Consider the following 13,482-nt stretch of genomic DNA (forward strand, 5'->3'; position numbering starts at 1 on the left):
TGAATCAAATTATTAGCTTAAATGACATTCTGAGTTTTGTCAATTTGTACTGCTACGTCATATAAACTCAGGTATCTGAGAGGAGACTGGGGTGTAACCAACAAAATAACTAAGGTTTTTTCCTCTTTATGGATGTATATATGAGTGTATGGGCACAAACAAGATTGTATACAGGTGTATACACAAACACAAAAAAAGTGCTGCCTTTTACATAAGATGACAACATTCCTGACACAACTTGTGAATGGCTTAACATCTCTTTTTAAATTGTTTGTTCTAATTAGTTATACATGATAGCAGAATGCATTTTGATTCATTGTACACAAATGGGTACAACTTTTCGTTTTTCTGGATAAACACGATGTAAACTCACACTATTCATGTAATCTTACATGTCCATAGGGTAATGATGTCTGTCATTCCACCATCTTCCCCCCACCCCGCACCCCAACAGAGGAAGACAATAGCCAAAAAGATGAGAAACTATGCAGGGCTCCATGTCACTGATGCTATGGGTCATAGGAAAGTCCATGGAGTTTCAGGACCTCAGTGAAGGGCACCTGAGGGCTATGCCACTGTAAAAGTTTTGTTTTAGGACACTACAGGCATGAATAAGGGTTGTCTCAGCTAATTTAGTCCCATACATGGTGTGAACATGAATAAGCACTGTGTGGCATGAGTAATACATACCTTCATTCTACATTCTTTTAATAAGCCTTCTACAAATTTCCAGTTGGTCTGTGCAATCACTGCAGGAGAGAGATCTGACAACTTGGGCTGCCTTAGGTTTTTTCCTAAACTTCTTGCCTCTTGCATGTATTTCTAAAAATTAAGAGTATTTTTAAAAAATGCATTAACATAAGATATTTTTCTGTTCTATTTAAACTTACACAAACAAATCCATGAACAAAGATGCAAAAAGGCAGTAAGTGTATGTGTGCAATAGCAATTAAAACTTTAGTGCACTAAAAGGCAGAGGACATTTGTACTCCCACCACAACCAACTGTTAATTCCTGTGAAACGCAGGGTATTTCAGAAACCTCATCAGATTAAAACTCATTCAAAGTGAGAAGGAGTTTCATTTAATTTACTCTTTTTATTGTGACTACCCAAAATTGTGATTAGTGAGGATCACAGTTAGAACAAAAAAAAAATTGAGGTGCTTGGATTACAAGCCTAGGTTCTATAGGAGTTCAGTGGTTCTCGGATCACTGGCTTCTTCCACTCCTCTTCCCATACAACAAAAAGATTTCATTTACCTGTAGTTTTTTTGGACATTGCTCTCCAGCTCAACTCTCTACCCTAATCACATCACAACAGTAAAATCAGGAGCTCTAGAATCATGTTGCAACTAATTTTAAGACCTCAGGCATATCAACTGATGTTCTTATATCTGTTTGTTAAATGGGCATAAAACAAGCATACCTAGCTCATAAAAAAGAGCCGTTAAGATCACTCTGAACAAAGGATGATGTGCTCCAAATACAGAAGGTCTCCTCTTTCTGTGAAGTTTGCTAGAGGCCTCCCTTGCCTTGTTCTATATAATCAAGAAAAAGTGGGATCATACCCTCAGGTTTAGAGTTTGTGGTGATTTGGAGGTACCACAGAAACCCAGTTCAATGCTCTTGAACTCTGGTTAGTAAGTTTTCATTAAAAAAACAAAACTACATGTGCTTAATGCAGAATGTGCACACACTATTTTACCTTCTTTTTATGCTATCTGAAAAACCCTCATCTAGATACCTTATATTTGTATCAGAATCACAGGGCTCAATTTTCAAAAGATCTAAGTGTCTTGGGACCATATTTAGAGAATAGCTAGTCTAAATTATATAGTAAAACTAGTAGTTTGCTGCAACGAGAGAGAGTGAGCAAGAGAGCAGTTGCAAGCCAGCACATCCACACATCCTCCCACGGACGCATATGTACATCAATCCTTACTATATTAAGGGGAGAATTTGATATTATAATAGAAGATGTGTACAATCCTTTGCATTTAGTCTGCAAATGTAAGAGTTTGTAGGTTTAATACATTTCCCCTTTGGAAGAAAATGAATCTACTATATCTGATAAAAATATTAAAAAATTCCACTGATTAACACGGTAATGTCTCCTTTTCCAGCTAATCATTTTAAGAAAAATTTAAAAATCAAATGAATTCTGCAAGCATTTAGTTCCCACAGCACCATTGTATACTTTTTGCTTCAAGTATTTTTGAGAGGGTCAAAGAAAAAAGGGAAAATTGAGAATGAGAGAACTGTTATCAATAGGGAAGTTAAATATTACAAGGTCTACAGAGACATACTAACTAAATAAACAAATGGATGTATGTATGAAATGAAAGCAGTTTTAGAATAATCAACCTGAGACACAGGGCATGAACCCTGTGTAAGAATTATATTTGCATTTTCTATTGTTATTTGGAATATGTATTAAAATGAGATAAAAGGTTGGCAAAAACAAATGTTAACTGAAAAATTTAAAGGATCCTTCTCCTATCCCTCAGCTTCAATGTCTCCATACTTAGGACTTATGCAAATGTAGATATACCACCAATACAAGACTCAGTTCTAAAGAAGTGTAAGTATCACACTAGCTAAGGAAGTAATACACCAGTGAGAAGAAAGGGAAGGAGCACGTGGTATGGTAAATGGCTGGGACAAAGCCTTCAGCATTTCTTTTTCTTGAAATATATTAAAAAATTCTGGAATAAATCTAAATTAAGCAGTAGTTAAAATTTGTGTTGTTTTACATAATAGAATACAAGTCAAATGGGGGCATTCTTTGAGTAACTGTGTCTACCCAGCACATGGGGGAGGTGTAGTTATTAGCCAACAGTGGACCTCCTACAGTCATTTACAAAATCTCCTTCTGGAGTCACAGAACTAGCCACACCCCATGGACCTACACAGGAAGGATACAGGTGTGGCAAGAGGCCTCTTGTCACAGCAGAAAGTGAGGTTATTTCTGCATATTCAAAAACAGCAAATGCCTTTAAAGTAAACAAACAATGATAAAAACGGCAGTTGGAAAAAGATTTTGTTTTGTTTTCTAGTAAAAGGGATTGAACCCAGGGTAATCAACCACTGAGCCATATAATTTTTATTTTATTTTAAAAATATTTTTAGTTGTGGATGGACACAATACCTTTTTTTAAATTATTATTATTTTTATGCAGTGCTTAGGATTGAACCCAGTGCCTCACATATGCTAGGCCAGCACCAGCACTCTACCACTGAGCCACAATCCCAGCCCTATATTTTTTATTTTGAGACAGGGTCTCACTGAGCTGCTTAGGGCTTGGCCAAGTTGCTGAGGCTGGCTTTGAACTTGCAAATCTCTTGCTTCAGCCTCCTGAGCCACTGGGATTACAGGCGTGTGCCACTCTGCCTGCTAAAAGATGTATTTTGAGATGAAAAACAGAGAAGGAAGAAACTTTTCACAAGGAATGTTTTTATTATAAAATTCATTTCTCTATGGGGAGGTGGGAAGCAATCCCAGATTTTGTTGGGATTCCTATTGTGCTCTTTAATTGTATCAAACAAAAGCAAAAAGCCACTAGGAAGTATCTAATGAAAATATAGCCTATCATTCAATAAACATTGAACCAAGTGTCTTTCTTCCTTTTTTATTATTGGTACTAGCAATTGAACCCAGGGGTACTCTACTACTGAATTTTTTTAAGTTTTTAAAGTCCCCAGCTCTTTTTAAAGTTTTATTTTGAGACAGGGTCTCTTGCCAAGTTGCCAGGGTTGGCTTCCAATTTGCAGTCTTCCTGCCTCAAACTCCTGAGTCACTGTGATTACAGGCACAAGCACTGTGCCTGGCTACTGTTTTTTTTTTTTTTTTTCCAATTAGATTTTTTTTTGGTAATACATAGTAGTTGGGTTCATCCCAACATACTCAGACCTAAGTGTTCTTTAGTACATGCTTTCCTTCAATTTCTAATAAACAAGCACTCTATCCTTTTAATTGGTGCTGAACTTGTGAAGAGAAGAATCTATGCTCATGACATAATGCAGGAAAAAATACAAGCAAGAGTCCTAAATTACTTGTGCCCTCAAGTGAATCGTGGTTAGTACATGCTGGTGTGTGGGATTAGTGGGAAGAGACTCCTGGTCTGAATGTCAGAAGTCCTGGGCTAGATGCCCAGCTGTGCCCCCTTTAGTCAAATTATGTCAAGTTGGACAAGCTGACCCTAAAGATAACCCTAGCACTAAAATTCTATATTGATGAGTGAATTTTCTGACAACATATAAACGAGGAAAGTAAATCAATCCAATGCTGTGGCGATAAAAGTCTGGAAAAAGAAAAGCTGAAATTCAATCACTTCTGCACTTCTGGAAAATATATCACTGAGAATCTGGATTTTCAGTACTTTTTTTGGGTATTGGGAGTGAATCCAGGGGCACTTAACTATTGAGACACATCCCCAGCCCTTTTTTGTATTTTATTTAGAGACAGGGTCTCACTAAGTTGCTGAGGCTGTCTTTGAACTCATAATCCTCCTGCCTCAAACTCCTGAACTGCTGGGATTACAGGTGTACACCACCACAATTTGGTATATAATTTAAAAATTTCCCCACTGACTAGGGAATTGAATGATCAGTTCTACCATCAATAGCACAGAATTACTTGTATTAACACACACCAGTACAAAAAGGCACTAAACACAAGAGAAAGTAGAGAGCAAAATGGAGAGGCTGAGAGTTCACTACACGAAGTGATGCAAGGCATCCTAGAGCTATGTGCACTCACACGTGTAATCATTCAAGACAAGATTTGGGAACATTTGGAAAAGCACTTTCAGGCAAAGGACATACCAGGCAGCACTCAGAGAAGGACTTTTTAGGAAGCCGTGCAGGAGGAGGTGGGCCCTGATCCCACTCCCAGAATGCCATGGAGTTCTGACAGACCAAAAGTTCCCCGGAAGGCTAAGAGGATGGAGAAGTGCCAATGATAGAAAAGCAAAAGAGAAAAGGATGGGGGAGAGAAACAGGCAAAACAAGCATGCATATGATAAAATCATAGCAAGAAGGAGGGGGAGAGAAGAAAATACAGAGCAAAAGAAAAGCACTGAACAGGAGATGTTTCAGTTCTTAAGAAAATGTTTAATATCACATGTATGAACACACCAACAAAAAATGACAGATGTTTGAAATGATGTTTTCTGCTTCATTTCTATATAGTTGAGTTTAAAAAAATAGTTAAAAGGTTTGCTGACTGCAGTTTTCTTTTGATCACAAGAAAGAATCAAAACATTATTTAAATATATAGTAGTTTTATTTTCAAAGAGTACAAATAAAACCTCTGGATCTTAATTTAAAAGTAGTTTAAACATCTTTTAAAATAAGTGTCATTAGCCAAGGACAAAGCATAGGTAATATAGCTTTACGTACTAAATTTAAATTATACTTGGAATTCAGAAATTTCTGCTTCTTGCAAATTTCTCCCTATAGGAGACCCAATGCCCAAAAATGTACCCTAAACATAGTCTTGCTTGATGTAGTACACAGGAAAACTTATCTTAGCACCCTATTTCAAATGTATGAAAATTACAAAAATGGAAAAGAGGTATTTTCTGGTACAAGTCAGTATAAAAAGATTAATATTTTAAAATATAACTCAACCATTTAAAAAAAAAAAAAGAATGTAAAAGTACTTGCACAATGACACCTGCTGGTTTAGTAAGCCTAGTTCCTGGTACTTGCATCCAGGCATGAAAGGCAGGCAGCCCACATACCTCCCTCAAGTCGTTGTCCAATCCAATGTGCTCAGAATGCTGGCGAAGGCGCTCTTTCCTGCGCTGTGTGGTGGCACTCCGACTTACCCAGCGACTGAAAAATTAACCACACCCCAAAGGGTATGGATTAAGACAACAAGCTAAATAAAAACATCGTTTTTATCTTTAAAATAAAAATAATGAATTGTTCAACACAGCTGATAATTGCTTTTCAATAATTCCTTTAAAAACATATAATAGCTTTAAGATACAGTTAAAATACCACAAGATATACCTATTTAAAACTCGAAATACTCAGCTGTGTCATCCTTAATCACTCTTTTATCTCAACCATCTTCATTCAGAGAAGAATTTGGAACATGGCCAAGTTTTCTTTCCAACTAAGGAAAATATAATGACTACAGAGACAACCTAGCCTTATAATTCTCAAAGTCCCCTAAGTCAAAATAACTTTGCTTCCACTTCAGTTTAACCAAAATCAGAACATTATACTAAATCAAGTGACCATCCAAGATTCCTGCATCTCAGAAATCTTACCCTCTACTATTTTATGTGCTGATCTTCATCTCCTGTTACATTAGCTCTTCCATTCCTTGACTCCCACTTAGAAATCCTTTTGTGCTTTCTCTTATTTCTGTTTTGCGCCTAAATCCTGGAGGAAACCACCTAAACTACTCCACACTAGCACCTCTCCTCTGTAACGATCTTCTCCTTTCTACTTAACCTATTTCAAGGAAGCCTCAAATTCTGGATGAATACTGTTCTTATGGTTTAGGTGTGAGGTGTCCCCTAAAAGCGCATGTGTGAGACAATGCAAGAAACTTTAGAGTTAAAATGATTAGTTTATGAGAACCTTAACCTAACCAATGCATTAATCCTTTTAAATGAATTAACTGGATGGTAACTCTAGAAGGGTAGGGTGGTTGCTAGGGGCATGCCCTTGGGGTTTATATTTTGCCCCTGGTGAACAGAGCTCTTTTTCTGCTTCCTGAATGCCAAGTCCTGAGCTGCTTTTGTCCACTACACCCTTCCACCATGATGTTCTGTCACTTCTGGCCCAGAGTAATGGAGTCAGCCATCTATGGACTGAGACTTCTGAAACAGCCTCAAATAAACTTTCTTCCTTTTACATTGGTTTGCTCAGATCTTTGGGTCACAGCAAAGAAAAAGCTAACTAAAACAAGTGTCCTTATTTCCCTATTCCCTAGTCTTATACTTCGTAGAATAATTCTTGATTTCCTTAATGACTGCCCATGAATCACCACATCTGCTCTTTATCAATTATTCCTTATCCCCCCACAAAGACTATTGTAAACTTTCCATTTTACCTAAATACCACCACTCAATTGATGAAAGTAACACAATATCTAATTCTTTTTTTTTTTTTTTAGATGTTGATAGACCTTTATTTTTTTATTTTATTTACTTATTTATTTTGCGGTGCTGGGGATTGAACCCAGGGCCTTGTGCTTGCAAGGCAAGCACTCTATCAACTGAGCTATATCCCCAGCCCTAGACCTTTATTTTTATTCATTTATTTATATGGGGTGTTGAGAATCAAACCTAGTGCCTCACGCATCCTAGGTAAGCCTCTACCACTGAGCCACAACCCCCTCCAATTCTTTTTTAACACAAATCTAAAACTTATTTTTAGAACAAATAAACCACATAAATAGCTGTTGAATTTATACAATGTAAAGGAAGTGATGAACATATATTAAGAAATAAAATGTACAAAGTCCTAGGTGTAGACCTTTGACACAGAGGCCTTGAAAGTAGCCCTGAAGCAAAAAAGGTCAGTGTAAGACAGTAAAATTTGTTGAGAGATTTAAAAAATTAGGGCTAAACTGGGTATGGTAGCACATGTCTGTAATTTTAGATATTTGGGAGGCTGAGGAAGAAGAATTGCAAGTTCAAGGCCAGCTCACGCAATTTAGAAAGATCCTTTCAAAATAAAACTGGAAAAAAAAAAAAATGTAGGGGGAGAGGGCTGGGTAGTATTGCTCAATGGTAGAGCTTTTGGCTCATATATGCAAGGCCCTGGGTTTGAGCCCCAGCATTGGGGAAAAAAACCAGAAATTAGGTTAGTGGGCAGTGTGGTCCAAATAAAATAAAAAATGGAAACTACAACTATCAGTTAATAAACTTAAAAGGAAGAAGCAAAATGTAAATGGTAGAACATTTTCCTTGGCAGGCCAAGTGGAAAAGGCTTTAGGAAAAGAAAATTATAAAGATTAACTTACATAATATAACTAGCTCTCACTATAAGCTCTGTGGGACAAAAACACCCTATTTAACTTTGCTTTTTATTTTTTTTTAATTAATTTTTTTTTTTTTTGGTGCTGGGGATCGAACCCACAGCCTTGTGCTTGCAAGGCAAGCACTCTACTTACTGAGCTATCTCCCCAGCCCCTAACTTTGCTTTTTAAATGGGGAAATAAGCACTGCTTAAGAAAATTACTATAAAGTCCATACATTTCTGGTCTTAAGTAATTAATTTATTTCTTGTATTAAGCATCCATTAGTGAGTATAATTTTACCAAATGATAATCACATTTGCTGAAATACTTAAGACTGCTTGTTTCTGTCTTATAAACAGTATATTAAATTTTTCTTTCTTTTTTTTTTTTTGCGGTACTGAGGATTGAACCCATGACCTTGTGCTTGCGAGGCAAGCACTCTACCAACTGAGCTACATCCCCAGCCCCAGTATATTAAATTCTAACAGGTATTACTATATATACATCCATCTCAATAAGTCTCTTATACTCCAATACATACCCTTGGTATAGTATTTATTAAACTAAACCAAACGTTCTCAGCACACATTTTTACTGTTTTCCTTTTTCCTGACCAACAGAATCATGATAAGCATCTTGGGGAATAAAGAGATAAAAACAAAAACTTCTGCAACACAGTTTAGCAGATCATATGACAGGCAGAAATATCACACTTTTAAGCCACCTTTCAAGAGCTTCACATTTCTTTGGGCTGCTGAGGTCAAAAGGCATACTTCTACCTTTTTCATTCTCCTTATTTCACTACTTACCTTCTGAAAATTCAGGTGGCTGTGCCACTTCATTGTGAGTACCCAGTTTTTTCTTTCTGGAACTATGGATGGAACCCAAGGTTCAACCACTAAGCCATATCCTCTCCCCTTTCTATTTTGAGACAGTCTTGCTGAATTGCTGAGGCTGGCCTTGAATCTGTGATCCCTCTGCCTTTGACTCCCAAATTGCTGGGATTACTGGTGGGATTACAGGTATGTGCTACCACACCCAGTTGTACCCAGTTTTTTACTTCAGTCTTCTATCCCACTTTTTCCCATTGCTTGGTTCCTTTATACTTTCTTTCTGAGTCTCTTTAATAAGGGGATCACAGATGTTGTAGAAGTATAGAGTATTTTCATATGGGAAAAGCAGCAAATGATTTCAACTTGTCCAAAATTCCCAAGCTGGTTAATGGTAAGAATGCAGTAAATTCTTATACTGCTGATTTTTAATTCAAAGTTCACTCTTTCCGACTTATACCATATTCCCTATTAATATTCTTTTCCTTCCTTTTAAAGCTCTTATTATTCACTTGATAATAAAATAACAGTATTCACTTAAAATCGAGAACTCCCCTAAACCCAAATTGCTTTAATTGCTTTCAATTCTTCTTTTTGTTTTTGGGCAGTGCTGGGGCTCAAACTCAGGGTTTCACATATACTAGGCAAGCACTCTACCACCAAGTATATATCCAGCCCTCTTTTTAAAATTTTAACCATGTTCAGATATTTTCTGAATGGTCTCATCTACCATAAATGATAGATTTTATCTTCATTTTTGTTTGTAGTTTTTTTTGTACCTTATACCAAAAGATGGTATTTAAGCTAAATCATGTCACTCACAATGCTATGTTGAAGTCTTAATCCTGGGTACCTATGAACTGACTTTATTTGGAAATAAGTCTTTGCAGATGTAATCAAGTTAAGATGAGGTGATTAAGGAGTGGTGTCCTTATAAGAGGAGGGAAACATGGATACAGACACAGAAAGAAGATCGCCATGAGAAGACAGAGACTGGAGTTATGTTATTACAAGCCAAGGAGCTACTGGGGCTACCAAAAGCTGGTAGAGGGGCTAGGGTTGTAGTTCGGTTGGTTGTGTGCTTGCCTGGCATGTGTGAGGCCCTGGGTTCAATTTCCAGTTCTGGGGATGGAGGAAGTTGGGAGAGTCAACAAAGAATCATCCCCTAGAGTCCTGGGAGGGAGCAATAATCCTGTCAACATCTTGATTTCAGATTTCTAGCTTCCAGAACTGTGAAAGAATAATTTCAGTGTTTTAAGCCACTAAATTTGTGGTACTTTGTTACAGCAGTCTGAAGAAACTAATACAGATGGTAAAGGTACAACTTTTAAAAATTCCATTAGATTTTATTAGCACTATATTTAAACAGTCATTTGAAGTATGGGCCTGGGTTTATCCCTGGGACTGACAAAACAAAAACAAAAACAAACAAACAAAAAAACCTGCTATTTACCAGTACTCTGTTCTTTGGGCGGAAAAAAAAAATTCATCTTTCGAATGGATTAATGTGGTCTTAGAAAAGTCATCAGACGGATAAGAGTTTAATTGTGACATACTGCTTCAATCAGAGTTGCAAAACATCCCACCTTTCATCAACTAGTTAATTAAAAAAATGTGCTTACTTGTTATTGGTTGGTCCTGTTGCTAAGACATCAGACTGTAACTTTGGAAAGAACCCTTGCTCATATTTGCCTTGACCAATTTTCATATCAAGTAGATGTGGGTGAATTGCAGTGTGATCCATTTTCATCAGTCTTTGCTCAATTGATTGGGCTATAATTTAAATTTATAACAGATTAGATATTTTATTGCTAAACCTTCAAAATAATGCTTCTTCCACTCACGCACATGGATAATTCAATCATACTGACACTGTGAAATAAGTTTTACAAAGCCTCTTCAGAAATCAGTATCACGTATATAAAGGTTAAATTTAAATAAATATTAGATGATTAATTTTTTTTTTTTTTTTTTTTTTTTTTTCACATAAGGGAGTTTATTAAGCAAACAGAGTTTCTCCCTGCAGGGTAAGGGAGAAAATGAGAGGAAAAGAGAAAGGAAAGAGAAAGGGCGCATGCTAGAGTGGAAAACGAGGAGGAGGAAAAGCAAGTGTAGGAGAGAGAAGCAAGAAGGGAAAGATGGCGGTTGAATTCTGCCGGGCTAACAGGGGACCAATATCAGAGAAGGATACTTGCAAGCTGACTGATGAACCAATAGCTAGCCAGGATGTTCACAGATTGACAAGTGGTTGGAAGGCGGGGAAAATGGCTGCACCAGAAAGGGCGGGGGAGCAGCTTTATACATTATATTCCCCCATTTCTGTTTTTATAAGAAAATCTTTTGTTCTCCAGTTCTTCTCGAAGCCTTCTCTCTCCTTCCTGCCTAAGTGACTGGGGCTGGTTTTGCAGGTGAGATGTAAAAAGTCCATTCTTCTTCCAGACTTCCAAAGGCAGATGGTTTTCATGGACTTCATTTCCTCAATTTGACTGATCCCCTATTTCTACACTAACTGCCTGTCCCCAATTCTGACTTCATTTACCCCTCTAATTCTAGGAACTCCTTCACTGCTGTAGGGAAAGGGGTTGATGACCGATCTGGCTTCTTCGAGCTGGAAAGGGGCAGCACGGAGCAAGCAGTTTGGAGTTTCCTTTTTAGAATTCGGATCAATTAAGGGGTCCATGGTAGAAGTCTGGTTGGGAAGAGCAGGTTGTAATGGCATCTGGGAGTGGGTGCTTCTCCATTGCAATGTAACAGATGTTCAAAAATAACTCTAGAGTTGGATAAAAAGAACTGATCAAAAATTATTAACCTAGGTATGTAGGATCAAAATTGTGAGCTCAAAAATACAGCATTTAAGAAAAATAAAAGTCCTGAAGTCCGGTGATGAATGCAGAGCAGAGCCTTCGGGCAGAATAGAAGGTGGGGCCGTGTCCGGGGGCACTGGGGCTTAGATGGGGTTCCACTCGCTTAAGAGACAGTGGAAGATCCCATCTGAGTCATGGCACCAATGTAAGGAAATCCCATGAAACCACGCCGGACACGGGAAATCACATAAAGGAGTTTATTAAGCAAACAGAGTGTCTCCCTGCAGGGTAAGAGAGAAAGTGAGAGGAAAAGAGAAAGGAAAGAGAAAGGGTGTGTGCTATAGAGAGTGGAAAGTCAGGAGGAGGAAAAGCAAGTGTGTAGGAGAGAAAAGCAAGCTAGATGATTAATTTTCATTGTACTTTCTGTCTTTGTTAAAAGCAGGGCAGCTGGGTTTAGTACTGAAACAATTTTCTTAAGTGGGATATTCAATATGCTTAACAAAAATATGATTCTAGGTACAACATTAAAGAAAAGGATGGCAAACAAAGTATTTTTCTGAGCTTAAAGACAATGTAAACGGAAGGAAGATGCTAGTGCCTTGTTACTTTCTTTGTGCAAAAACCCATTAAATATTCATGGTTCTCCATCAATAAAAAACAAGGAACTGTGTGAAGTTTATTACCTCACTTTTAGCAACATTCACATCATTCTTCATTAGTAGGAGTGATTCAGGAGTGTTTATTAGATCAAGAGGGTAAAGCAGGGAAGTCAAATAAGCAGGCATTTAGAAAATGTCCAGAGGATAAGAAATTGTCCTTTTGAAGAGTAAAATAGTTCTAAGTTAAAAGATAGATTCAATACATTTTAAAACACTAAATTTAGTAGTGTTGAAAGATGTTTTAAAAACCTAAGAAAGTGATCTATTTTCACTGGTAAAACAAATAAACAAAATTCTGATTTTTCTACCACTGAGTATATTCCTAGCCCATTTTTCAAATTATGAATAAGGGTCTTGCTAAATTGCCAAGGCTGGCCTCAAACTTGGCTATCCTCCTGTCTTGGCCTCCCAAGTAAGCTGGGACAATCCTGATATTAATTGTTTTTATCAACAGAATCTTCAAGAGAAAATATAATATTTGAGAAGAAAGATTAAGTCTCTAATCCTTTGCTTAGTGATTACTAAGAAGTGATAACAGCAGTAATTGTGATTGTATGATAACTAGAGCACACTATGGAACTGCTGACCTTGACTTATAAAAGTAATAAGGTAAATTTGTAAGTATTTCACAGAATTCATTTACTTTCCCCCTTTTCATTGCCAGCAGACTGAGTCTTGCTGGTAATTCCCCAAACATATTCTAAAACGTTTTTGGGGAGGAATTAATCTACGACACTTTGCATCTTGTTAAAATAATATGCTTATTGTCACTGGCCCACCCAAGCCAATTATCTGTGTTTATGGTAGTACTATGAGATGCTGTATCGAAGTTTACTACTGTTCTCCATGGTTTAAATTTCAAAATGTTAGACATTTACTTTAAGCTTCCCTAAATTTCCCTTGAAAACCATAAGAATTTATTCGATACCCTGAATTTCATTTTTTGTGGGGGTGGGTACTGGGGATTGAACTCAGGGGCACTTGACCACTGAGTCACATCCCCAGCAATGTGTTGTGTTTTGTTTAGAGACAGGGTTTCACTGAGTTGCCTAGCACCTTGCTTTTGCTGAGGCTGGTTTTGAACTCGTGATCCTCCTGCCTCAGTCTCCTGAGCCCCTGGGATTACAGGCGTGCATCATCGTGCCCAGCTCTTTATTTTTTATTTTTATTTTTATTTTTTGTGGTGCTGGGGATTGAATCCAGGG

General features: G+C 37.3%; 1 protein-coding gene across 4 annotated transcripts in view; it reads right to left on the reverse strand.

Moving 5' to 3' along the window:
• The window catches only part of Dennd5b (DENN domain containing 5B), a 191,599-nt gene that overhangs the window by 46,114 nt on the left and 132,003 nt on the right, over positions 1 to 13,482 (reverse strand). For 2 of the 4 annotated variants that reach the window (XM_047549049.1, XM_047549046.1), the window contains 4 exons: positions 10,437 to 10,587; positions 5,745 to 5,838; positions 4,825 to 4,935; positions 691 to 822 (listed from right to left, as the gene is read on the reverse strand). In XM_047549049.1, coding sequence (XP_047405005.1) covers positions 691 to 822; positions 4,825 to 4,935; positions 5,745 to 5,838; positions 10,437 to 10,587 — 488 coding nt within the window. The remainder of the gene's footprint in view (positions 1 to 690; positions 823 to 4,824; positions 4,936 to 5,744; positions 5,839 to 10,436; positions 10,588 to 13,482) is intronic. The other 2 variants (XM_047549051.1, XM_047549050.1) reach the window with 1 other exon arrangement.

The sequence above is a fragment of the Sciurus carolinensis genome, chromosome 4, assembly GCF_902686445.1.
Source record: "Sciurus carolinensis chromosome 4, mSciCar1.2, whole genome shotgun sequence".
NCBI lineage: Eukaryota > Metazoa > Chordata > Mammalia > Rodentia > Sciuridae > Sciurus > Sciurus carolinensis.